At 51.5% G+C, this 27,871-nt stretch overlaps 1 protein-coding gene across 1 annotated transcript in view; it reads left to right on the forward strand.

Moving 5' to 3' along the window:
* The first annotated feature begins 2,433 nt into the window (after positions 1-2,433).
* HPX (hemopexin) overlaps positions 2,434-27,871 on the forward strand; it is a 63,914-nt gene continuing 38,476 nt past the window's right edge. Inside the window, exon 1 of the mRNA XM_069969299.1 lies at positions 2,434-2,553. Within this exon, the coding sequence (XP_069825400.1) occupies positions 2,489-2,553 (65 nt within the window). The 5' untranslated portion in view covers positions 2,434-2,488. The remainder of the gene's footprint in view (positions 2,554-27,871) is intronic.

The raw sequence follows: 27,871 nt of genomic DNA on the forward strand, positions 1-27,871 counted from the left end.
GCTAGTTCCTCCTGTATATGAGGATATTGCCCTGCATGTTTTAGACTGGTTCATAGTGTGGGCTAGGATGTTCCTAGACTCTTCTCCCTTAGATATAGTATGAATACTGGAAAAAGTTGTTGTCTCTAGCTGCATCTGTATACACATGTCTGCAGGGACGTTTGCTCTGTGTGTCCTCCCACGAGAATCTGGGTAAGAACTGATGCTACACCTCCTCCCACCAGGTAACTTCCTACAGGGGCTAGGTAAGGTACCCTGTGAGTGGTGGAAAGGAGTGTGTGCAAAAAAAAAAAAGAGATAGGCTAGAAGTAGAGAGCATCTCCCCCCCCCCCCCCCTCATATTACCCTCATGTTACACTACTGGGAAAAACCATGCTCATCCCCCCCCCCCCCCAATCACCCTCAGGTTACACTGCTGGGGAGGACAATGCTCCCCCCCCCCCCCCCATCACCCTTGGGTTACACTGCCGGGAAGGACAATGCTCCCCCCCCCCCCCATCACCCTTGGGTTACACTGCCGGGAAGGACAATGCTCCCCCTCCCCCCCCATCACCCTTGGGTTACACTGCTGGGAAGGACACTGCTCCCCCTCCCCCCCCATCACCCTTGGGTTACACTGCTGGGAAGGACACTGCTCATCCTCACCCCCCCCCCCATCACCCTCGGGTTACACTGCCGGGAAGGACACTGCTCATCCTCTCCTCCCCCTCTACCACCCTCAGGTTACACTGCCGGGAAGGACACTGCTCATCCTCTCCTCCCCCTCTACCACCCTCAGGTTACACCGCGGGAAGGACACTGCTCATCCTCTCCTCCCCCTCTACCACCCTCAGGTTACGCTGCCGGGAAGGACACTGCTCATCCTCTCCTCCCCCTCTACCACCCTCAGGTTACGTTGCTGGGAAGGACACTGCTCATCCTCTCCTCCCCCTCTACCACCCTCAGGTTACACTGCCTGGAAGGACACTGCTCATCCTCTCCTCCCCCTCTACCACCCTCATGTTACACTGCCGGGAAGGACACTGCTCATCCTCTCCTCCCCCTCTACCACCCTCAGGTTACACTGCCGGGAAGGACACTGCTCATCCTCTCCTCCCCCTCTACCACCCTCAGGTTACACTGCCTGGAAGGACACTGCTCATCCTCTCCTCCCCCTCTACCACCCTCAGGTTACACTGCCTGGAAGGACACTGCTCATCCTCTCCTCCCCCTCTACCACCCTCAGGTTACACTGCCGGGAAGGACACTGCTCATCCTCTCCTCCCCCTCTACCACCCTCAGGTTACACTGCCGGGAAGGACACTGCTCATCCTCTCCTCCCCCTCTACCACCCTCAGGTTACACTGCCGGGAAGGACACTGCTCATCCTCTCCTCCCCCTCTACCACCCTCAGGTTACACTGCCGGGAAGGACACTGCTCATCCTCTCCTCCCCCTCTACCACCCTCAGGTTACACTGCCGGGAAGGACACTGCTCATCCTCTCCTCCCCCTCTACCACCCTCAGGTTACACTGCCTGGAAGGACACTGCTCATCCTCTCCTCCCCCTCTACCACCCTCAGGTTACACTGCCGGGAAGGACACTGCTCATCCTCTCCTCCCCCTCTACCACCCTCAGGTTACACTGCCGGGAAGGACACTGCTCATCCTCTCCTCCCCCTCTACCACCCTCAGGTTACACTGCCGGGAAGGACACTGCTCATCCTCTCCTCCCCCTCTACCACCCTCAGGTTACACTGCCGGGAAGGACACTGCTCATCCTCTCCTCCCCCTCTACCACCCTCAGGTTACACTGCCGGGAAGGACACTGCTCATCCTCTCCTCCCCCTCTACCACCCTCAGGTTACACTGCCTGGAAGGACACTGCTCATCCTCTCCTCCCCCTCTACCACCCTCAGGTTACACTGCCTGGAAGGACACTGCTCATCCTCTCCTTCCCCTCTACCACCCTCAGGTTACACTGCCGGGAAGGACACTGCTCATCCTCTCCTCCCCCTCTACCACCCTCAGGTTACACTGCCGGGAAGGACACTGCTCATCCTCTCCTCCCCCTCTACCACCCTCAGGTTACACTGCCGGGAAGGACACTGCTCATCCTCTCCTCCCCCTCTACCACCCTCAGGTTACACTGCCTGGAAGGACACTGCTCATCCTCTCCTCCCCCTCTACCACCCTCAGGTTACACTGCCTGGAAGGACACTGCTCATCCTCTCCTCCCCCTCTACCACCCTCAGGTTACACTGCCGGGAAGGACACTGCTCATCCTCTCCTCCCCCTCTACCACCCTCAGGTTACACTGCCGGGAAGGACACTGCTCATCCTCTCCTCCCCCTCTACCACCCTCAGGTTACACTGCCGGGAAGGATGAGGTAACAGCTCAGAGGTCGGGCTTCTCACCTGCTGCTGGGAAGAGATTGTGTAACCAGGTGATATGTGATATAAAGACAGCGTCCGAGACCTGCGGGAAACAACGCCAGCGTACAGCCAGCATGAAGGTCGGAGATCTACCCTACACCCTGCTCTTCCTCCTGCCCCTGGCCTTGTCCTACCCACTGTGAGTAACACACTGATGATGTATCTAAGCCTTCCATGATCTTACTCAATGAAAACTGTATCTAAGCCTATTATGTCTGATACTAGGAGCAGATATAACTAATCATGTGTGACACTATGGTGTATCCAAGTCTGCCCAATGCTATGTTTCTCAGGTAAGAGTGTTAGCTACCTCTGAGAGGGAGAGGTACATGTATCTCATCTGTGTGATACCTGAGGCTGAAGGGGATGTTGCCTAGTGCCAGGAGGAGCAGAGGAGGGACGGGTACATTGTATCTCATGTGTCTGGTCAGCTGATGAGATGTTACCTAGTGCCAGGAAGAGCAGAGGAGGGACGGGTACATTGTATCTCATGTGTCTGGTCAGCTGATGAGATGTTACCTAGTGCCAGGAGGAGCAGGAGAGGGACGGGTACATTGTATCGCATGTGTCTGGTCAGCTGATGAGATGTTACCTAGTGCCAGGAGGAGCAGAGGAGGGACGGGTACATTGTATCTCATGTGTCTGGTCAGCTGATGAGATGTTACCTAGTGCCAGGAGGAGCAGAGGAGGGACGGGTACATTGTATCTCATGTGTCTGGTCAGCTGATGAGATGTTACCTAGTGCCAGGAGGAGCAGGAGAGGGACGGGTACATTGTATCGCATGTGTCTGGTCAGCTGATGAGATGTTACCTAGTGCCAGGAGGAGCAGAGGAGGGACGGGTACATTGTATCTCATGTGTCTGGTCAGCTGATGAGATGTTACCTAGTGCCAGGAGGAGCAGAGGAGGGACGGGTACATTGTATCTCATGTGTCTGGTCAGCTGATGAGATGTTACCTAGTGCCAGGAAGAGCAGAGGAGGGACGGGTACATTGTATCTCATGTGTCTGGTCAGCTGATGAGATGTTACCTAGTGCCAGGAGGAGCAGGAGAGGGACGGGTACATTGTATCTCATGTGTCTGGTCAGCTGATGAGATGTTACCTAGTGCCAGGAAGAGCAGAGGAGGGACGGGTACATTGTATCTCATGTGTCTGGTCAGCTGATGAGATATTACCTAGTGCCAGGAGGAGCAGAGGAGGGACGGGTACATTGTATCGCATGTGTCTGGTCAGCTGATGAGATATTACCTAGTGCCAGGAGGAGCAGAGGAGGGACGGGTACATTGTATCTCATGTGTCTGGTCAGCTGATGAGATGTTACCTAGTGCCAGGAGGAGCAGAGGAGGGACGGGTACATTGTATCTCATGTGTCTGGTCAGCTGATGAGATGTTACCTAGTGCCAGGAGGAGCAGAGGAGGGACGGGTACATTGTATCGCATGTGTCTGGTCAGCTGATGAGATGTTACCTAGTGCCAGGAGGAGCAGGAGAGGGACGGGTACGTCATACACATACTGTATGTGTGGTGACCACCCTGCTGGTGAGCAGAGACAGGCGGCTAGTCACCGAGGTACAGCCCTGCCTGGTAGTATGTTGTTGTGACGCCAGTGCCGGTTGGGCACACAGGTATGGGGGCACCTTCTAGTGTGAGTGGGCTGGCCATACCCTTTCCCCTGTGGTCGGTGACCTGTCGGGCTGTCTGGGGGTGCCTTGGGTGATTATCATGGTGGTCTGGAGGGGAATAGTGACCCACCCGGACTATTGGCACTGCCACCCACAGAAAGGGGAGATGACCCCGGGAAGGTGTGTGCTGTGTCGGGGCTTAGTGAAGAACCACAGAGTCCCATTAATATAAATATAATCTTGTTTATTGTGAAGACACTGTATACAGAGCAATGGCGGATTATAATGTAGGCGGTTTGGGCGGCCGCCCGGGGCCCGAGGCTCCGGGGGGGCCCATGCCTTGCCGCCCACATTATAATGCCGCCCGGGAGGCCCCCTTCCCCTCGCCACTGCAGGCTCTTGTGACCGCAAGCATTGTTTCGCTTGCGGTCACAAGAGTCTCCGGCTGCCTCCGGCTGATGCGCGGCTGCGGGGGGTGTCCCGTCCTCTCCCCGGCAGCGCGCGCATCTCACAGCTCCTAGTGCCGCCTGGGGCCCTGACTTCCGGTACTGGGAGCGCACGTACCGGAAGTCAGGGCCCAGGCGGCACTAGGAGCTGTGTGATGCGCGCGCTGCCGGGGAGAGGACCGGACACCCCCGGCAGCCGCGCTCAGCCGGAGACTGCAGAAGGAGAGAGGATCGACGGGGGAACGCAGGGTAGGTGAGTTATATTTTGTTATTTTTGTGTTATTTACTGACTGGGGGGGCATCTATAAAGGGGAGAAGAGGGGGACCAGCTATAAGGGGGGGGGGGGAAGAGGGGGACCAGCTATAAGGGGGGGGGGAAGAGGGGGACCAGCTATAAGGGGGGGGGGGGGAAGAGGGGGACCAGCGATAAGGGGGGGGGAAGAGGGGGACCATCTATAAGGGGGGGGGCATCTATAAGGGGGGAAAGAGGGGGACCAGCTATAAGGGGGGGGGGAAGAGGGGGACTAGCTATAAGGGGGGAGAGGGGGACCAGCTATAAGGGGGGAAAGAGGGGGACCAGCTATAAGGGGGGAAAGGAGGACCAGCTATAAGGGGGGAGAGGGGGGGGCATCTATAAAGGGAGGGGGGAGAGAGGGACCATCTATAAGGGGGGGAAAGAGGGGGACCATCTATAAAGGGGGAAAGGGGGACCATCTATAAAGGGGGAAAGAGGGGGACCATCTATAAGGGGGGAAGAGGGGGACCATCTATAAGGGGGGAAGAGGGGGACCATCTATAAAGGGGGACTATCTCCTATAGGATTAGCACCCTCCTCTCCTGACATCCTCTGTGCTGCTGGGACCTCTCCTATAAGATCAGCACCCTCCTCTCCTGACATCCTCTGTGCTGCTGTGTCCTCCCCTATAAGACCAGCACCCTCCTCTCCTGACATCCTCTGTGCTGCTGGACCTCTCCTATAAGATCAGCCCCCTCCTCTCCTGACATCCTCTGTGCTGCTGTGTCCTCTCCTATAAGATCAGCACCCTCCTCTCCTGACATCCTCTGTGCTACTGTGACCCCCCCTATAAGATCAGCCCCCTCCTCTCCTGACATCCTCTGTGCTGCTGGGACCTCTCCTATAGTATCAGCCCCCTCCTCTCCTGACATCCTCTGTGCTGCTGGACCTCTCCTATAAGATCAGCACCCTCCTCTCCTGACATCCTCTGTGCTGCTGTGTCCTCTCCTATAAGATCAGCCCCCTCCTCTCCTATAGGATCAGCCCCCTCCTCTCCTGACATACTCTGTGCTGCTGTGTCCTCTCCTATAGTATCAGCCCCCTCCTCTCCTGACATCCTCTGTGCTGCTGTGTCCTCTCCTATAAGATCAGCCCCCTCCTCTCCTGACATCCTCTGTGCTGCTGTGATCTCCCCTATAAGATCAGCCCCCTCCTCTCCTGACATCCTCTGTGCTGCTGTGACCTCCCCTATAGTATCAGCCCCCTCCTCTCCTGACATCCTCTGTGCTGCTGTGTCCTCCCCTATAGTATCAGCTCCCTCCTCTCCTGACATCCTCTGTGCTGCTGTGTCCTCCTCTATAGTATCAGCCCCCTCCTCTCCTGACATCCTCTGTGCTGCTGTGACCTCCCCTATAAGATCAGCCCCCTCCTCTCCTGACATCCTCTGTGCTGCTGTGACCTTGGGGGGGGGGCAACATCAGGGGACCAGGTGAGGTGGCGATATGTTTATTGGGGGCAGTGGAGGTGGGGTGGGCAATGCTTACTGGGGGTAGCAGCAAGGGACCAAACATTATGTTTATTGGGGCCAGCAGGGAGGGGAGGCAGGCAGTGTTTATTGGGGACAGTGGGGGGGGGGGGGGGGGGGCAGTAGCGGATCATAATGTGGGCAGATTGACTGGGGGGGGGGCAGGTTGGGTGGACAGCCCGGGGCCCAGGGTACATTTAATCCGTCACTGATACAGAGGTGTACAATATGCTTCCGTCTTGATAAGTTACTTTTAGACTTGAAACAGATCTGTACTGAGAGCGAAGAGGGAGATACAGTCGTGCTGACTGGGTTGTGTGCTGAGAGGTAGAAGAAGGATCAGAAGAGCAGAGAGGAGGATGTCGAGAGAGTCCCAACCCAATGTAGTACTGTGCTCTGCCGAAACTACGGAGGTAGAAGAAGTAGAACAACAAACGAAGAGCAAAAGACTGGGGCACTCACCAGGCTTCCAAGTTCAATCTTAGTGCTTTATTGCAGCAAACTCAATCCATACGGTGAGGGAGGACAAGATGGACTAGCGGGTGCGTACACCCCCGGGACCCGGCAGGAAGAAGCGCCGTAAGGACGTGAAACGTCGTCCCGGGGGTCGCCCGCTAGTCCATCTTGTCCTCCCTCACCGTATGGATTGAGTTTGCTGCAATAAAGCACTAAGATTGAACTTGGGAGCCTGGTGAGTGCCCCAGTCTTTTGCTCTTGGTTTGTTGTTCTATACATGCTTCTCCTATCCTGGGAGCACCACCATCACAAGTCTATCTCGTCAGTCAGTCTCGTCCTTCTAGTAATGCCCTGGAGCAAGCGTTACTGTCAGTGCCGACCTTACTCTACCTTCTTCCAGAAAAAGTAGAATACTTGAGAAGAGAGAGAGAGAGAATACTTGTGCCTGTGTTTTGACTCTTTGGTCTTTGCACCACCTATTGGCCCACCAGTGTCAGGTGACCTGTCCTAGAAGGTGACACAAGCCCCAGACCTTGTTACCTGGGATGAGCAGAGTGGTCAAGTTCTCTGATTATACTCACACTGCAAGATAGAGTGCTTAGGCTTCTAGCAACTTTGCTCTATCCGGATCATTTCCTTTACTGCGCATAGTGCAGTGATGGCTAACCTTGACATTCCAACTACAATTCCCATCATACCTGGGCAGCCAAAGCCATATCTTTGGTTGTTGGCATGATGGGAATTGTAGTTTTGGAACAGCTGGAGTGTCAAGGTTAGCCATCACTGGCATAGTGTGGAAACGGCTGCTTACAGGAAAACTGTGTCTAGGTGCTCTGCTCAACGTCTAGACTAGACACCCTGGACTGGGGAGCTGCCTGGAGCCAGGGCCCAACTTGACCGCTGTAGGGAGCGTCCTAGCTTGCGTCCTTCCTCTACAGCAGTGATTTTCAACCTTTTTTGAGCCACCGCACATTTTTTATATTTAAAAAATCCCGGGGCACACCACCAACCAAAATGGCACAAAATGACACTAAAACAGGACATATTATACATATAGTTAATAATATAGATTCTAAATGTATTTATACTCAGTGTGAAACCTGGGCCTGTTTTCTTCTCCCCCCTTTGCTTCTCCCCCCTACTTCTCTCCTGCGCTTCTCTCCTGTGCTTCTCTCCTCTGCTTCTCTCATGTGCCTCTCTCATGTGCTTCTCTCCACCATGCTTCTCCCCTCTGCTTCTCTCCTGTGCTTCTCTCCACCATGCTTCTCCCCTCTGCTTCTCTCCTGTGCTTCTCTCCACCATACTTCTCTCCACCATACTTCTCTCCTGTGCTTCTCTCCTGTGCTTCTCTCCTGTGCTTCTCCCCTCTGCTTCTCTCCTGTGCTTCTCTCCACCATACTTCTCTCCTGTGCTTCTCTCCTCTGCTTCTCTCCTGTGCTTCTCTCCACCATGCTTCTCCCCTCTGCTTCTCTCCTGTGCTTCTCTCCACCATACTTCTCTCCTGTGCTTCTCTCCCCCTGCTTCTCTCCTGTGCTTCTCTCCACCATGCTTCTCCCCTCTGCTTCTCTCCACCATGCTTCTCTCCTGTGCTTCTCTCCACCATACTTCTCCCCGATGCTTCTCTCCTGTGCTTCTCTCCCCCATGCTTCTCTCCTGTGCTTCTCTCCACCATACTTCTCTCCTGTGCTTCTCTCCACCATACTTCTCTCCTGTGCTTCTCTCCTGTGCTTCTCTCCTCTACTTCTCTCCTGTGCTTCTCTCCACCATACTTCTCTCCTGTGCTTCTCTCCCCCATGCTTCTCTCCCGTGCTTCTCTCCACCATACTTCTCTCCTGTGCTTCTCTCCTGTGCTTCTCTCCCCCATGCTTCTCTCCTGTGCTTCTCTCCCCCATGCTTCTCCCCTCTGCTTCTCTCCTGTGCTTCTCTCCACCATACTTCTCTCCTGTGCTTCTCTCCCCCTGCTTCTCTCCTGTGCTTCTCTCCACCATGCTTCTCTCCACCATGCTTCTCTCCACCATACTTCTCCCCCCTGCTTCTCTCCCCTCTGCTTCTCTCCTGTGCTTCTCTCCACCATACTTCTCTCCTGTGCTTCTCTCCTCTGCTTCTCTCCTGTGCTTTTCTCCACCATGCTTCTCCCCTCTGCTTCTCTCCTGTGCTTCTCTCCACCATACTTCTCTCCTGTGCTTCTCTCCCCCTGCTTCTCTCCTGTGCTTCTCTCCACCATGCTTCTCCCCTCTGCTTCTCTCCACCATGCTTCTCTCCTGTGCTTCTCTCCACCATACTTCTCCCCGATGCTTCTCTCCTGTGCTTCTCTCCCCCATGCTTCTCTCCTGTGCTTCTCTCCACCATACTTCTCTCCTGTGCTTCTCTCCACCATACTTCTCTCCTGTGCTTCTCTCCTGTGCTTCTCTCCTGTGTTTCTCTCCTGTGCTTCTCTCCACCATACTTCTCCCCGATGCTTCTCTCCTGTGCTTCTCTCCCCCATGCTTCTCTCCCGTGCTTCTCTCCACCATACTTCTCTCCTGTGCTTCTCTCCTGTGCTTCTCTCCCCCATGCTTCTCTCCTGTGCTTCTCTCCCCCATGCTTCTCCCCTCTGCTTCTCTCCTGTGCTTCTCTCCACCATACTTCTCTCCTGTGCTTCTCTCCCCCTGCTTCTCTCCTGTGCTTCTCTCCACCATGCTTCTCCCCTCTGCTTCTCTCCTGTGCTTCTCTCCACCATGCTTCTCCCCTCTGCTTCTCTCCACCATACTTCTCCCCCCTGCTTCTCTCCACCATACTTCTCCCCCCTGCTTCTCTCCCCGATGCTTCTCTCCTGTGCTTCTCTCCACCATACTTCTCTCCTGTGCTTCTCTCCACCATACTTCTCTCCTGTGCTTTGATGGATCCAAACCAGCATGGCTTTACTGAGGGCCGATCATGTCAGACTAATCTCATTGATTTCTTTGATTATGCCACAAAAGTGCTGGATGAAGGTGGTGCTGTGGATATCGCCTATCTGGACTTCAGCAAAGCCGCAGATACAGTTCCCCATAAAGAGCTGAGAGAGAAGTTGGAGAAAATTGGACTAAATCCCTGGATAGTTCAGTGGATTTGTGGTTGGCTGAAGGAGAGATATCAGAGGGTTGTTGTTAATGGTGAATATTCTGAGCAGAGACTGGTTACAAGTGGTGTGCCACAAGGGTCTGTTCTGGGTCCTATTCTTTTTATTATGTTTGTAAGTGACATAGGAGAAGGGTTGATAGGTAAAGTTTGTCTGTTTGCTGACGACACAAAAGTGTGCAATAGGGTGGATATTCCTGGAGGTGTCAGTAATATGAAAAACGATTTAGCTTTGCTAGATACGTGGTCCAAACAGTGGAAATTGAAGTTCAACGTTTCCAAATGTAAAATAATGCACTTGGGGAGGAGGAATCCTCTATCCGAGTATCACATCGGCAGTACTGTGTTGGAAAAGACTTCAGAAGAGAAGGATTTAGGGGTAGTGATTTCTGAAAGCCTTAAAATGAGTCACCAGTGCAACCAGGCGGTGGGGAAAGCAAATCGTATGCTGGGGTGTATAGCTAGAGGTATAACCAGTAGGAAGAGGGAGATTGTGATCCCGCTGTATAGAGCTCTGGTGACATCACATCTGGAATACTGTGTCCAGTTCTGGAGACCTCACCTAAAAAAGGACATTGATAAAATAGAACGGGTCCAAAGACGAGCTACAAAAATGGTGGAAGGTGTGAGGCATAAACCATATCAGGAAAGACCTAAGGATTTGAATCTGTATAGTCTGGAGGAAGAAGGGAAAGGGGGGACATGATTGAAACCTTTAAGTATGTTAAGGGACTAAATAAGGTTCAAGAGGGGAGTGTTTTTAGTAAAAAACTGAGCTCAAGAACAAGAGGACACAGTGAGAGGTTAGTTGGGGGAAAGATCAGAAGCAATGTAAGAAAATATTATTTTACTGAAAGAGTAGTAGATACCTGGAACAAACTTCCAGCAGAGGTGGTTGGTAAATCTACAATAACAGAATATAAACACGCCTGGGACAGACATATATCTATCCTAAGATAATAAGGAAGAAAATACTAAAAGGGCGGACTAGATGGACCCAGTGGTCTTTTTCTGCCGACAATCTTCTATATTTCTATGTTTCTATGCTTCTCTCCACCATGCTTCTCTCCTGTGCTTTTCTCCACCATGCTTCTCCCCTCTGCTTCTCTCTACCATACTTCTCCCCCCTGCTTCTCTCCCCGATGCTTCTCTCCTGTGCTTCTCTCCCCCCTACTTCTCTCCTGTGCTTCTCTCCCCCCTACTTCTCTCCTGTGCTTCTCTCCACCATACTTCTCCCCCTGCTTCTCTCCTGTGCTTCTCTCCCCCCTGCTTCTCTCCCCCATGCTTCTCTCCTGTGCTTCTCTCCACCATACTTCTCCCCCCTGCTTCTCTCCTGTGCTTCTTTCCCACTTGCTTCTCTTCACCAAACTTCTCTCCCTTCTGCTCCTCTCCGCTGTTTCTCTCCCCCATCCCCAGGTTTCTCTCCCCCCTTCCTCCTCACCTCCTCCGAGATGGTCGCCGCTGCTGTCCGCCTCACCTACTGGCCGCCCGTAGGGCCCGGATGTGCTCCTCCAAACAGCGGAAACCGTAGCGCACACGTTGATTGGATGCGTGCATCACGGCCCGCCGCAGCGCACCACGCTCCCGATCTCCGCTGATTGGATAGGAGGAGCACGTCCAGGCGCTACAGGCGGCCAGTAGGTGAGGCGGACAGCAGCAGCGGGGCGATCTGCAGGGGCACCATAGTTTGGGGAACTTTCCCAGCGGCACACTGGTTGAAAATCACTGCTCTACAGAATATCAGGCAAAAGACCCCACACTTCCTCTACCCATGTGACTTCCTTCCTACAGCATGTGTAACCTGTGCTGTGAGTGGGTGAGGAGTGCGTGTGTAAGGTACAAAGAGAAAGATGATAGGTTAGAAGAAGAAAGAACAGATCCATGTGGTGCATAAACAACAATAATAGCCCTTTAGCTCCTACAGCCAGGCAATATCTGGACACAAATACTTGTAACAACGACATCTAGTGGTAAAACTTTGGTACTGCTACATTACCATTACATTAATAGCAACACACGTGGTGGGACATCTCATATGTAAACGAACAAACAAACACGTACATACATAACTACATATAACTACACAGTCCAACGCTATACATACTGTGGACAGGTGAGTGGTCAGGTATTGGGGGGATATGTAGACAGGTGAGTGGTCAGGTACTGGGGGATATGTGGACAGGTGAGTGGTCAGGTACTGTAAGGATATGTGGACAGGTGAGTAGTCAGGTACTGTAGGGATATGTGGACAGGTGAGTGGTCAGGTACTGGAGGGATATGTGGACAGGTGAGTGGTCAGGTACTGGGGGGATATGTGGACAGGTGAGTGGTCAGGTACTGTAAGGATATGTGGACAAGTGAGTGGTCAGGTACTGGGGAGATATGTGGACAGGTGAGTGGTCAGGTACTGGAGGGATATGTGGACAGGTGAGTGGTCAGGTACTGGAGGGATATGTGGACAGGTGAGTGGTCAGGTACTGGAGGGATATGTGGACAGGTGAGTGGTCAGGTACTGGAGGGATATGTGGACAGGTGAGTGGTCAGGTACTGGGGGATATGTGGACAGGTAAGTGGTCAGGTACTGAAGGGATATGTAGACAGGTGAGTGGTCAGGTACTGTAAGGATATGTGGACAGGTGAGTGGTCAGGTACTGTAAGGATATGTGGACAGGTGAGTGGTCAGGTACTGGAGGGATATGTGGACAGGTGAGTGGTCAGGTACTGGAGGGATATGTGGACAGGTGAGTGGTCAGGTACTGGAGGGATATGTGGACAGGAGAGTGGTCAGGTACTGGGGGGATATGTAGACAGGTGAGTGGTCAGGTACTGGAGGGATATGTGGACAGGAGAGTGGTCAGGTACTGGGGGGATATGTAGACAGGTGAGTGGTCAGGTACTGGAGGGATATGTAGACAGGTGAGTGGTCAGGTACTGGAGGGATATGTGGACAGGTGAGTGGTCAGGTACTGGGGGATATGTAGACAGGTGAGTGGTCAGGTACTGAAGGGATATGTGGACAGGTGAGTGGTCAGGTACTGGAGGGATATGTGGACAGGAGAGTGGTCAGGTACTGGGGGGATATGTAGACAGGTGAGTGGTCAGGTACTGGGGGATATGTGGACAGGTAAGTGGTCAGGTACTGGAGGGATATGTGGACAGGTGAGTGGTCAGGTACTGGGGGATATGTGGACAGGTGAGTGGTCAGGTACTGGAGGGATATGTGGACAGGTGAGTGGTCAGGTACTGGAGGGATATGTAGACAGGTGAGTGGTCAGGTACTGTGAGTGGTCAGGAAGTGGAGGGGGTGTACAGGCTGCTAGCTGGGATGAGCTGATGTATAGTTGAGCAGAGCTGTGCTGCTGACCTGTTCTGTAGTGTAAGGCTGGGTTCACACTGCGTTTTTGCAATCCGTTTTTTGAAAAACGGATGAAAAAAAGGGATGCATTTGTGTGCATCCGTTTTGATCCGTTTTTCCATTGACTTCCACTGTAAAAAAAGAAGGATCAAAACGGATCCGTTTTTTTTTAACGGACACAAAAATAGTGTCAGCTACGTTTTTCATCCGTTTTTTTTTACAATGGAAGTCAATGGAAAAACGGATGCACACAAATGCATCCCTTTTTTTCATCCGTTTTTCATAAAAAAACAGATGAAAAAAACGCAGTGTGAACCCAGCCTTATCAGGCTGGATGCTATTGGAATGGCGGGCAGGTTTGGTAGTGGAACCGTTCATTCCCTCCCCCTCCTGTACACACAGGTGTAAGTAGGAGTAATCGCTCCAGCACAGAAGAGGCAGCTCAGAGGCTGAGAGACTGGAGGCCACTGACCTGGTCACACACTGCTCTCATCTATTCATGTCTGCTCAGTAAGGTGAGACCTGTGTATATACCAGCCAGGCAGGAGGTTATTGTGTATCCTGGTCAGTAAGGTGAGACCTGTGTATATACCAGCCGGGCCGGAGGTTATTGTGTATCCTGGTCAGTAAGGTGAGACCTGTGTATATACCAGCCGGGCCGGAGGTTATTGTGTATCCTGGTCAGTAAGGTGAGACCTGTGTATATACCAGCCGGGCAGGAGGTTATTGTGTATCCTGGTCAGTAAGGTGAGACCTGTGTATATACCAGCAGGGCAGGTGGTTATTGTGTATCCTGGTCAGTAAGGTGAGACCTGTGTATAGTTACAGCCGGGCAGGAGGTTATTGTGTATCCTGGTCAGTAAGGTGAGACCTGTGTATATACCAGCCGGGCCGGAGGTTATTGTGTATCCTGGTCAGTAAGGTGAGACCTGTGTATATACCAGCCGGGCAGGAGGTTATTGTGTATCCTGGTCAGTAAGGTGAGACCTGTGTATATACCAGCAGGGCAGGTGGTTATTGTGTATCCTGGTCAGTAAGGTGAGACCTGTGTATATACCAGCAGGGCAGGTGGTTATTGTGTATCCTGGTCAGTAAGGTGAGACCTGTGTATATACCAGCCGGGCAGGAGGTTATTGTATATCCTGGTCAGTAAGGTGAGACCTGTGTATATACCAGCCGGGCAGGTGGTTATTGTGTATCCTGGTCAGTAAGGTGAGACCTGTGTATAGTTACAGCCGGGCAGGAGGTTATTGTGTATCCTGGTCAGTAAGGTGAGACCTGTGTATAGTTACAGCCGGGCAGGAGGTTATTGTGTATCCTGGTCAGTAAGGTGAGACCTGTGTATAGTTACAGCCGGGCAGGAGGTTATTGTGTATCCTGGTCAGTAAGGTGAGACCTGTGTATATACCAGCAGGGCAGGAGGTTATTGTGTATCCTGGTCAGTAAGGTGAGACCTGTGTATAGTTACAGCTGGGCAGGAGGTTATTGTGTATCCTGGTCAGTAAGGTGAGACCTGTGTATATACCAGCAGGGCAGGAGGTTATTGTGTATCCTGGTCAGTAAGGTGAGACCTGTGTATATACCAGCCGGGCAGGAGGTTATTGTGTATCCTGGTCAGTAAGGTGAGACCTGTGTATAGAGCCCAGCCGGGCAGGAGGTTATTGTGTATCCTGGTCAGTAAGGTGAGACCTGTGTATATACCAGCTGGGCAGGAGGTTATTGTGTATCCTGGTCAGTAAGGTGAGACCTGTGTATATACCAGCCGGGCAGGAGGTTATTGTGTATCCTGGTCAGTAAGGTGAGACCTGTGTATATACCAGCCGGGCAGGAGGTTATTGTGTATCCTGGTCAGTAAGGTGAGACCTGTGTATATACCAGCAGGGCAGGTGGTTATTGTGTATCCTGGTCAGTAAGGTGAGACCTGTGTATATACCAGCGGGGCAGGAGGTTATTGTGTATCCGGGTCAGTAAGGTGAGACCTGTGTATATACCAGCCGGGCAGGAGGTTATTGTGTATCCTGGTCAGTAAGGTGAGACCTGTGTATAGTTACAGCCGGGCAGGAGGTTATTGTGTATCCTGGTCAGTAAGGTGAGACCTGTGTATATACCAGCCGGGCAGGAGGTTATTGTGTATCCTGGTCAGTAAGGTGAGACCTGTGTATATACCAGCCGGGCAGGTGGTTATTGTGTATCCTGGTCAGTAAGGTGAGACCTGTGTATATACCAGCCGGGCAGGAGGTTATTGTGTATCCTGGTCAGTAAGGTGAGACCTGTGTATATACCAGCTGGGCAGGAGGTTATTGTGTATCCTGGTCAGTAAGGTGAGACCTGTGTATAGAGCCCAGCTGGACAGGTGGTTATTGTGTATCCTGGTCAGTAAGGTGAGACCTGTGTATATACCAGCTGGGCAGGAGGTTATTGTGTATCCTGGTCAGTAAGGTGAGACCTGTGTATAGTTACAGCCGGGCAGGAGGTTATTGTGTATCCTGGTCAGTAAGGTGAGACCTGTGTATATACCAGCTGGGCAGGAGGTTATTGTGTATCCTGGTCAGTAAGGTGAGACCTGTGTATAGTTACAGCCGGGCAGGAGGTTATTGTGTATCCTGGTCAGTAAGGTGAGACCTGTGTATATACCAGCCGGGCAGGAGGTTATTGTGTATCCTGGTCAGTAAGGTGAGACCTGTGTATATACCAGCCGGGCAGGAGGTTATTGTGTATCCTGGTCAGTAAGGTGAGACCTGTGTATATACCAGCCGGGCAGGAGGGTATTGTGTATCCTGGTCAGTAAGGTGAGACCTGTGTATATACCAGCCGGGCAGGAGGTTATTGTGTATCCTGGTCAGTAAGGTGAGACCTGTGTATATACCAGCCGGGCAGGAGGTTATTGTGTATCCTGGTCAGTAAGGTGAGACCTGTGTATATACCAGCAGGGCAGGTGGTTATTGTGTATCCTGGTCAGTAAGGTGAGACCTGTGTATATACCAGCCAGGCAGGAGGTTATTGTGTATCCTGGTCAGTAAGGTGAGACCTGTGTATATACCAGCCGGGCAGGAGGTTATTGTGTATCCTGGTCAGTAAGGTGAGACCTGTGTATATACCAGCCGGGCAGGAGGTTATTGTGTATCCTGGTCAGTAAGGTGAGACCTGTGTATATACCAGCCGGGCAGGAGGTTATTGTGTATCCTGGTCAGTAAGGTGAGACCTGTGTATATACCAGCCGGGCAGGAGGTTATTGTGTATCCTGGTCAGTAAGGTGAGACCTGTGTATAGTTACAGCCGGGCAGGAGGTTATTGTGTATCCTGGTCAGTAAAGTGAGACCTGTGTATATACCAGCCGGGCAGGAGGTTATTGTGTATCCTGGTCAGTAAGGTGAGACCTGTGTATAGTTACAGCTGGGCAGGAGGTTATTGTGTATCCTGGTCAGTAAGGTGAGACCTGTGTATAGTTACAGCCGGGCAGGAGGTTATTGTGTATCCTGGTCAGTAAGGTGAGACCTGTGTATATACCAGCAGGGCAGGAGGTTATTGTGTATCCTGGTCAGTAAGGTGAGACCTGTATATATACCAGCCGGGCAGGTGGTTATTGTGTATCCTGGTCAGTAAGGTGAGACCTGTGTATATACCAGCCGGGCAGGAGGTTATTGTGTATCCTGGTCAGTAAGGTGAGACCTGTGTATATACCAGCCGGGCAGGAGGTTATTGTGTATCCTGGTCAGTAAGGTGAGACCTGTGTATAGAGCCCAGCCGGGCAGGAGGTTATTGTGTATCCTGGTCAGTAAGGTGAGACCTGTGTATATACCAGCCGGGCAGGAGGTTATTGTGTATCCTGGTCAGTAAGGTGAGACCTGTGTATATACCAGCCGGGCAGGAGGTTATTGTGTATCCTGGTCAGTAAGGTGAGACCTGTGTATATACCAGCTGGGCAGGAGGTTATTGTGTATCCTGGTCAGTAAGGTGAGACCTGTGTATAGTTACAGCCGGGCAGGAGGTTATTGTGTATCCTGGTCAGTAAGGTGAGACCTGTGTATATACCAGCCGGGCAGGAGGTTATTGTGTATCGTGGTCAGTAAGGTGAGACCTGTGTATAGTTACAGCCGGGCAGGAGGTTATTGTGTATCCTGGTCAGTAAGGTGAGACCTGTGTATATACCAGCCGGGCAGGAGGTTATTGTGTATCCTGGTCAGTAAGGTGAGACCTGTGTATATACCAGCCGGGCAGGTGGTTATTGTGTATCCTGGTCAGTAAGGTGAGACCTGTGTATATACCAGCCGGGCAGGAGGTTATTGTGTATCCTGGTCAGTAAGGTGAGACCTGTGTATATACCAGCCGGGCAGGAGGTTATTGTGTATCCTGGTCAGTAAGGTGAGACCTGTGTATAGAGCCCAGCCGGGCAGGAGGTTATTGTGTATCCTGGTCAGTAAGGTGAGACCTGTGTATATACCAGCCGGGCAGGAGGTTATTGTGTATCCGGGTCAGTAAGGTGAGACCTGTGTATATACCAGCCGGGCAGGAGGTTATTGTGTATCCTGGTCAGTAAGGTGAGACCTGTGTATAGAGCCCAAGCCGGGCAGGAGGTTATTGTGTATCCTGGTCAGTAAGGTGAGACCTGTGTATATACCAGCCGGGCAGGAGTGTTATTGTGTATCCTGGTCAGTAAGGTGAGACCTGTGTATATACCAGCCGGGCAGGAGGTTATTGTGTATCCTGGTCAGTAAGGTGAGACCTGTGTATAGTTACAGCCGGGCAGGAGGTTATTGTGTATCCTGGTCAGTAAGGTGAGACCTGTGTATATACCAGCCGGGCAGGAGGTTATTGTGTATCGTGGTCAGTAAGGTGAGACCTGTGTATATACCAGCCGGGCAGGTGGTTATTGTGTATCCTGGTCAGTAAGGTGAGACCTGTGTATATACCAGCCGGGCAGGAGGTTATTGTGTATCCTGGTCAGTAAGGTGAGACCTGTGTATATACCAGCCGGGCAGGTGGTTATTGTGTATCCTGGTCAGTAAGGTGAGACCTGTGTATAGTTACAGCTGGGCAGGAGGTTATTGTGTATCCTGGTCAGTAAGGTGAGACCTGTGTATATACCAGCCGGGCAGGAGGTTATTGTGTATCCTGGTCAGTAAGGTGAGACCTGTGTATATACCAGCCGGCAGGAGGTTATTGTGTATCCTGGTCAGTAAGGTGAGACCTGTGTATATACCAGCCGGGCAGGAGGTTATTGTGTATCCTGGTCAGTAAGGTGAGACCTGTGTATATACCAGCCGGGCAGGAGGTTATTGTGTATCCTGCTCAGTAAGGTGAGACCTGTGTATATACCAGCCGGGCAGGAGGTTATTGTGTATCCTGGTCAGTAAGGTGAGACCTGTGTATATACCAGCCGGGCAGGAGGTTATTGTGTATCCTGGTCAGTAAGGTGAGACCTGTGTATAGTTACAGCCGGGCAGGAGGTTATTGTGTATCCTGGTCAGTAAGGTGAGACCTGTGTATATACCAGCCGGGCAGGAGGTTATTGTGTATCCTGGTCAGTAAGGTGAGACCTGTGTATATTACAGCCGGGCAGGAGGTTATTGTGTATCCTGGTCAGTAAGGTGAGACCTGTGTATATACCAGCCGGGCAGGAGGTTATTGTGTATCCTGGTCAGTAAGGTGAGACCTGTGTATATACCAGCCGGGCAGGATGGTTATTGTGTATCCTGGGTCAGTAAGGTGAGACCTGTGTATATAGCTCAGCCGGGCAGGAGGTTATTGTGTATCCTGGTCAGTAAGGTGAGGACCTGTGTATAGTAGCCCAGCCGGGCAGGAGGTTATTGTGTATCCTGGTCAGTAAGGTGAGACCTGTGTATAGTTACAGCCGGGCAGGAGGTTATTGTGTATCCTGGTCAGTAAGGTGAGACCTGTGTAATATACCAGCCGGGCAGGAAGGTTATTGTGTATCCTGGTCAGTAAGGTGAGACCTGTGTATAGTACCAGCCGGGCAGGAGGTTATTGTGTATCCTGGTCCAGTAAGGTGAGACCTGTGTATATACCAGCCGGGCAGGAGGTTATTGTGTATCCTGGTCAGTAAGGTGAGACCTGTGTATATAGCCACCCGGGCAGGAGGTTATTGTGTATCCTGGTCAGTAAGGTGAGACCTGTGTATAGTACAGCCGGGGCAGGAGGTTATTGTGTATCCTGGTCAGTAAGGTGAGACCTGTGTATATACCAGCCGGGCAGGAGGTTATTGTGTATCCTGGTCAGTAAGGTGAGACCTGTGTATAGTTACCAGCCGGGGCAGGAGGTTATTGTGTATCCTGGTCAGTAAGGTGAGACCTGTGTATATACCAGCCGGGCAGGAGGTTATTGTGTATCCTGGTCAGTAAGGTGAGACCTGTGTATATACCAGCCGGGCAGGAGGTTATTGTGTATCCTGGTCAGTAAGGTGAGACCTGTGTATATACCAGCCGGGCAGGAGGTTATTGTGTATCCTGGTCAGTAAGGTGAGACCTGTGTATATACCAGCCGGGCAGGAGGTTATTGTGTATCCTGGTCAGTAAGGTGAGACCTGTGTATATACCAGCCGGGCAGGAGGTTATTGTGTATCCTGGTCAGTAAGGTGAGACCTGTGTATATACCAGCCGGGCAGGAGGTTATTGTGTATCCTGGTCAGTAAGGTGAGACCTGTGTATAGTAGCCAGCCGGGCAGGAGGTTATTGTGTATCCTCGGTCAGTAAGGTGAGACCTGTGTATAGTTACCAGCCTGGGCAGGAGGTTATTGTGTATCCTGGTCAGTAAGGTGAGACCTGTGTATAGTACAGCCGGGCAGGAGGTTATTGTGTATCCTGGTCAGTAAGGTGAGACCTGTGTATATACCAGCCGGGCAGGAGGTTATTGTGTATCCTGGGTCAGTAAGGTGAGGACCTGTGTATAGTTACAGCCGGGCAGGAGGTTAGTGTGTATCCTGGTCAGTAAGGTGAGACCTGTGTATATACCAGCCGGGCAGGGAGGTTATTGTGTATCCTGGTCAGTAAGGTGAGACCTGTGTATAGTACAGCCGGGCAGGCGGTTATTGTGTATCCTGGTCAGTAAGGTGAGACCTGTGTATAGTACCAGCCGGGCAGGAGGTTATTGTGTATCCTGGTCAGTAAGGTGAGACCTGTGTATTATACCAGCCGGGCAGGAGGTTATTGTGTATCCTGGTCAGTAAGGTGAGACCTGTGTATATACCAGCCGGGCAGGAGGTTATTGTGTATCCTGGTCAGTAAGGTGAGACCTGTGTATATACCAGCCGGGCAGGTGGTTATTGTGTATCCTGGTCAGTAAGGTGAGACCTGTGTATATACCAGCCGGGCAGGTGGTTATTGTGTATCCTGGTCAGTAAGGTGAGACCTGTGTATATACCAGCCGGGCAGGAGGTTATTGTGTATCCTGGTCAGTAAGGTGAGACCTGTGTATAGTTACAGCCGGGCAGGAGGTTATTGTGTATCCTGGTCAGTAAGGTGAGACCTGTGTATAGTACCAGCCGGGCAGGAGGTTATTGTGTATCCTGGTCAGTAAGGTGAGACCTGTGTATAGACCAGCCGGGCAGGAGGTTATTGTGTATCCTGGTCAGTAAGGTGAGACCTGTGTATATACCAGCCGGGCAGGAGGTTATTGTGTATCCTGGTCAGTAAGGTGAGACCTGTGTATATACCAGCCGGGCAGGAGGTTATTGTGTATCCTGGTCAGTAAGGTGAGACCTGTGTATAGTACCAGCCGGGCCGGAGGTTATTGTGTATCCTGGTCAGTAAGGTGAGACCTGTGTATATACCAGCCGGGCAGGAGGTTATTGTGTATCCTGGTCAGTAAGGTGAGACCTGTGTATATACCAGCCGGGCAGGAGGTTATTGTGTATCCTGGTCAGTAAGGTGAGACCTGTGTATATACCAGCCGGGCAGGAGGTTATTGTGTATCCTGGTCAGTAAGGTGAGACCTGTGTATATACCAGCGGGGCAGGAGGTTATTGTGTATCCGGGTCAATAAGGTGAGACCTGTGTATATACCAGCCGGGCAGGAGGTTATTGTGTATCCTGGTCAGTAAGGTGAGACCTGTGTATATACCAGCCGGGCAGGAGGTTATTGTGTATCCTGGTCAGTAAGGTGAGACCTGTGTATAGTACCAGCCGGGCAGGAGGTTATTGTGTATCCTGGTCAGTAAGGTGAGACCTGTGTATATACCAGCCGGGCAGGAGGTTATTGTGTATCCTGGTCAGTAAGGTGAGACCTGTGTATATACCAGCCGGGCAGGAGGTTATTGTGTATCCTGGTCAGTAAGGTGAGACCTGTGTATATACCAGCCGGGCAGGAGGTTATTGTGTATCCTGGTCAGTAAGGTGAGACCTGTGTATATACCAGCCGGGCAGGAGGTTATTGTGTATCCTGGTCAGTAAGGTGAGACCTGTGTATATACCAGCCGGGCAGGAGGTTATTGTGTATCCTGGTCAGTAAGGTGAGACCTGTGTATATACCAGCCGGGCAGGAGGTTATTGTGTATCCTGGTCAGTAAGGTGAGACCTGTGTATAGTACCAGCCGGGCAGGAGGTTATTGTGTATCCTGGTCAGTAAGGTGAGACCTGTGTATAGTTACCAGCCGGGCAGGAGGTTATTGTGTATCCTGGTCAGTAAGGTGAGACTGTGTATATACCAGCCGGGCAGGAGGTTTTTGTGTATCCTGGTCAGTAAGGTGAGACCTGTGTATATACCAGCCGGGCAGGAGTTATTGTGTATCCGGGTCAGTAAGGTGAGACCTGTGTATATACCAGCCGGGCAGGTGGTTATTGTGTATCCTGGTCAGTAAGGTGAGACCTGTGTATATACCAGCCGGGCAGGAGGTTATTGTGTATCCTGGTCAGTAAGGTGAGACCTGTGTATATACCAGCCGGGCAGGAGGTTATTGTGTATCCTGGTCAGTAAGGTGAGACCTGTGTATATACCAGCCGGGCAGGAGGTTATTGTGTATCCTGGTCAGTAAGGTGAGACCTGTGTATATACCAGCCGGGCAGGAGGTTATTGTGTATCCTGGTCAGTAAGGTGAGACCTGTGTATATACCAGCCGGGCAGGAGGTTATTGTGTATCCTGGTCAGTAAGGTGAGACCTGTGTATATACCAGCCGGGCAGGAGGTTATTGTGTATCCTGGTCAGTAAGGTGAGACCTGTGTATATACCAGCCGGGCAGGAGGTTATTGTGTATCCTGGTCAGTAAGGTGAGACCTGTGTATATACCAGCCGGGCAGGGGTTATTGTGTATCCTGGTCAGTAAGGTGAGACCTGTGTATATACCAGCCGGGCAGGAGGTTATTGTGTATCCTGGTCAGTAAGGTGAGACCTGTGTATATACCAGCAGGGCAGGTGGTTATTGTGTATCCTGGTCAGTAAGGTGAGACCTGTGTATATACCAGCCGGGCAGGAGGTTATTGTGTATCCTGGTCAGTAAGGTGAGGACCTGTGTATATACCAGCCGGGCAGGAGGTTATTGTGTATCCTGGTCAGTAAGGTGAGACCTGTGTATATACCAGCCGGGCAGGAGTTATTGTGTATCCTGGTCAGTAAGGTGAGACCTGTGTATATACCAGCCGGGCAGGAGGTTATTGTGTATCCTGGTCAGTAAGGTGAGACCTGTGTATAGTACAGCCGGGCAGGAGGTTATTGTGTATCCTGGTCAGTAAGGTGAGACCTGTGTATATACCAGCCGGGCAGGAGGTTATTGTGTATCCTGGTCAGTAAGGTGAGACCTGTGTATATACCAGCCGGGCAGGAGGTTATTGTGTATCCTGGTCAGTAAGGTGAGACCTGTGTATATACCAGCCGGGCAGGAGGTTATTGTGTATCCTGGTCAGTAAGGTGAGACCTGTGTATATACCAGCCGGGCAGGAGGGTATTGTGTATCCTGGTCAGTAAGGTGAGACCTGTGTATATACCAGCCGGGCAGGAGGTTATTGTGTATCCTGGTCAGTAAGGTGAGACCTGTGTATATACCAGCCGGGCAGGAGGTTATTGTGTATCCTGGTCAGTAAGGTGAGACCTGTGTATAGTACAGCCGGGCAGGATGGTTATTGTGTATCCTGGTCAGTAAGGTGAGACCTGTGTATATACCAGCCGGGCAGGAGGTTATTGTGTATCCTGGTCAGTAAGGTGAGACCTGTGTATAGTTACAGCCGGGCAGGAGGTTATTGTGTATCCTGGTCAGTAAGGTGAGACCTGTGTATATTACAGCCGGGCAGGAGGTTATTGTGTATCCTGGTCAGTAAGGTGAGACCTGTGTATAGTACCAGCCGGGCAGGAGGTTATTGTGTATCCTGGTCAGTAAGGTGAGACCTGTGTATATACCAGCCGGGCAGGAGGTTATTGTGTATCCTGGTCAGTAAGGTGAGACCTGTGTATAGTACCAGCCGGGCAGGAGGTTATTGTGTATCCTGGTCAGTAAGGTGAGACCTGTGTATATACCAGCCGGGCAGGAGGTTATTGTGTATCCTGGTCAGTAAGGTGAGACCTGTGTATATACCAGCCGGGCAGGAGGTTATTGTGTATCCTGGTCAGTAAGGTGAGACCTGTGTATATACCAGCCGGGCAGGAGGTTATTGTGTATCCTGGTCAGTAAGGTGAGACCTGTGTATATACCAGCCGGGCAGGATGGTTATTGTGTATCCTGGTCAGTAAGGTGAGACCTGTGTATAGTACCAGCCGGGCAGGAGGTTATTGTGTATCCTGGTCAGTAAGGTGAGACCTGTGTATATACCAGCCGGGCAGGAGGTTATTGTGTATCCTGGTCAGTAAGGTGAGACCTGTGTATATACCAGCCGGGCAGGAGGTTATTGTGTATCCTGGTCAGTAAGGTGAGACCTGTGTATAGAGCCCAGCCGGGCAGGAGGTTATTGTGTATCCTGGTCAGTAAGGTGAGACCTGTGTATATACCAGCCGGGCAGGAGGTTATTGTGTATCCTGGTCAGTAAGGTGAGACCTGTGTATATAGCCCAGCCGGGCAGGAGGTTATTGTGTATCCTGGTCAGTAAGGTGAGACCTGTGTATATACCAGCCGGGCAGGAGGTTATTGTGTATCCTGGTCAGTAAGGTGAGACCTGTGTATATTACAGCAGGGCAGGAGGTTATTGTGTATCCTGGTCAGTATGGTGAGACCTGTGTATATACCAGCCGGGCAGGTGGTTATTGTGTATCCTGGTCAGTAAGGTGAGACCTGTGTATAGTTACAGCTGGGCAGGAGGTTATTGTGTATCCTGGTCAGTAAGGTGAGACCTGTGTATATACCAGCCGGGCAGGTGGTTATTGTGTATCCTGGTCAGTAAGGTGAGACCTGTGTATATACCAGCCGGGCAGGAGGTTATTGTGTATCCTGGTCAGTAATGTGAGACCTGTGTATAGTTACAGCCGGGCAGGAGGTTATTGTGTATCCTGGTCAGTAAGGTGAGACCTGTGTATATACCAGCCGGGCAGGAGGTTATTGTGTATCCTGGTCAGTAAGGTGAGACCTGTGTATACACCAGCCGGGCAGGAGGTTATTGTGTATCCTGGTCAGTAAGGTGAGACCTGTGTATATACCAGCCGGGCAGGAGGTTATTGTGTATCCTGGTCAGTAAGGTGAGACCTGTGTATAGTACCAGCCGGGCAGGAGGTTATTGTGTATCCTGGTCAGTAAGGTGAGACCTGTGTATATACCAGCCGGGCAGGAGGTTATTGTGTATCCTGGTCAGTAAGGTGAGACCTGTGTATATACCAGCCGGGCAGGAGGTTATTGTGTATCCTGGTCAGTAAGGTGAGACCTGTGTATATACCAGCCGGGCAGGATGGTTATTGTGTATCCTGGTCAGTAAGGTGAGACCTGTGTATATACCAGCCGGGCAGGAGGTTATTGTGTATCCTGGTCAGTAAGGTGAGACCTGTGTATATACCAGCCGGGCAGGAGGTTATTGTGTATCCTGGTCAGTAAGGTGAGACCTGTGTATAGTTCCAGCCGGGCAGGAGGTTATTGTGTATCCTGGTCAGTAAGGTGAGACCTGTGTATATACCAGCCGGGCAGGATGGTTATTGTGTATCCTGGTCAGTAAGGTGAGACCTGTGTATATACCAGCCGGGCAGGAGGTTATTGTGTATCCTGGTCAGTAAGGTGAGACCTGTGTATATTACAGCCGGGCAGGAGGTTATTGTGTATCCTGGTCAGTAAGGTGAGACCTGTGTATATTACCAGCCGGGCAGGAGGTTATTGTGTATCCTGGTCAGTAAGGTGAGACCTGTGTATATACCAGCCGGGCAGGAGGTTATTGTGTATCCTGGTCAGTAAGGTGAGACCTGTGTATATACCAGCCGGGCAGGAGGTTATTGTGTATCCTGGTCAGTAAGTGAGACCTGTGTATATACCAGCCGGGCAGGAGGTTATTGTGTATCCTGGTCAGTAAGGTGAGACCTGTGTATATACCAGCCGGGCAGGAGGTTATTGTGTATCCTGGTCAGTAAGGTGAGACCTGTGTATATACCAGCCGGGCAGGAGGTTATTGTGTATCCTGGTCAGTAAGGTGAGACCTGTGTATATTAACAGCCGGGCAGGAGGTTATTGTGTATCCTGGTCAGTAAGGTGAGACCTGTGTATATACCAGCCGGGCAGGTGGTTATTGTGTATCCTGGTCAGTAAGGTGAGACCTGTGTATAGAGCCAGCCGGGCTGGAGGTTATTGTGAATCCTGTCAGTAAGGTGAGACCTGTGTATATACCAGCCGGGCAGGAGGTTATTGTGTATCCTGGTCAGTAAGGTGAGACCTGTGTATATACCAGCCGGGCAGGAGGTTATTGTGTATCCTGGTCAGTAAGGTGAGACCTGTGTATAGTAACAGCCGGGCAGGAGGTTATTGTGTATCCTGGTCAGTAAGGTGAGACCTGTGTATAGTTACCAGCCGGGCAGGAGGTTATTGTGTATCCTGGTCAGTAAGGTGAGACCTGTGTATATACCAGCCGGGCGAGGATGGTTATTGTGTATCCTGGTCAGTAAGGTGAGACCTGTGTATATACCAGCCGGGCAGGAGGTTATTGTGTATCCTGGTCAGTAAGGTGAGACCTGTGTATAGTTACAGCCGGGCAGGGAGGTTATTGTGTATCCTGGTCAGTAAGGTGAGACCTGTGTATAGTAGCCAGCCGGGCAGGAGGTTATTGTGTATCCTGGTCAGTAAGGTGAGACCTGTGTATATACCAGCCGGGCAGGAGGTTATTGTGTATCCTGGTCAGTAAGGTGAGACCTGTGTATATACCAGCCGGGCAGGAGGTTATTGTGTATCCTGGTCAGTAAGGTGAGACCTGTGTATATACCAGCCGGGCAGGAGGTTATTGTGTATCCTGGTCAGTAAGGTGAGACCTGTGTATAGTACCAGCCGGGCAGGAGGTTATTGTGTATCCTGGTCAGTAAGGTGAGACCTGTGTATATACCAGCGGGGCAGGAGGTTATTGTGTATCCTGGTCAGTAAGGTGAGACCTGTGTATATACCAGCCGGGCAGGAGGTTATTGTGTATCCTGGTCAGTAAGGTGAGACCTGTGTATATACCAGCCGGGCAGGAGGTTATTGTGTATCCTGGTCAGTAAGGTGAGACCTGTGTATATACCAGCCGGGCAGGAGGTTATTGTGTATCCTGGTCAGTAGGTGAGACCTGTGTATATTACCAGCCGTGGGCAGGAGGTTATTGTGTATCCTGTTCAGTAAGGTGAGACCTGTGTATTTACCAGCTGGGCAGGAGGTTATTGTTTATCCTGGTCAGTAAGGTGAGACCTGTGTATAGTACCAGCACGGGCAGGAGGTTATTGTGTATCCTGTCAGTAAGGTGAGACCTGTGTATAGTTACCAGCCGGGCAGGAGGTTTATGTGTATCCTGGTCAGTAAGTGAGACCTGTGTATATACCAGCAGGGCAGGATGGTTATTGTGTATCTGGGTCAGTAAGGTGAGACCTGGGTATATACCAGCCGGGCAGGAGGTTATTGTGTATCCTGTCAGTAAGGTGGAGACCTGTGTATATACCAGCCGGGCAGGGGTTATTGTGTATCCTGGTCAGTAAGGTGAGACCTGTGTATACCAGCCGGGCAGGAGGTTATTGTGTATCCTGGTCATAAGGTGAGACTGTGTATAGTACCAGCCGGGGCAGGAGGTTATTGTGTATCCTGGTCAGTAAGGTGAGACCTGTGTATAGAGCCCAGCCGGGCAGGAGGTTATTGTGTATCCTGGTCAGTAAGGTGAGACCTGTGTATATACCAGCCGGGCAGGAGGTTATTGTGTATCCTGGTCAGTAAGGTGAGACCTGTGTATATACCAGCCGGGCAGGAGGTTATTGTGTATCCTGGTCAGTAAGGTGAGACCTGTGTATATACCAGCCGGGCAGGTGGTTATTGTGTATCCTGGTCAGTAAGGTGAGACCTGTGTATAGTTACAGCTGGGCAGGAGGTTATTGTGTATCCTGGTCAGTAAGGTGAGACCTGTGTATAGAGCCCAGCCGGGCAGGAGGTTATTGTGTATCCTGGTCAGTAAGGTGAGACCTGTGTATATACCAGCCGGGCAGGAGGTTATTGTGTATCCTGGTCAGTAAGGTGAGACCTGTGTATATACCAGCCGGGCAGGAGGTTATTGTGTATCCTGGTCAGTAAGGTGAGACCTGTGTATAGTTACTCCGGGCAGGGAGGTTATTGTGTATCCTGGTCAGTAAGGTGAGACCCTGTG

The sequence above is a fragment of the Dendropsophus ebraccatus genome, chromosome 5, assembly GCF_027789765.1.
Source record: "Dendropsophus ebraccatus isolate aDenEbr1 chromosome 5, aDenEbr1.pat, whole genome shotgun sequence".
Taxonomy (NCBI): domain Eukaryota; kingdom Metazoa; phylum Chordata; class Amphibia; order Anura; family Hylidae; genus Dendropsophus; species Dendropsophus ebraccatus.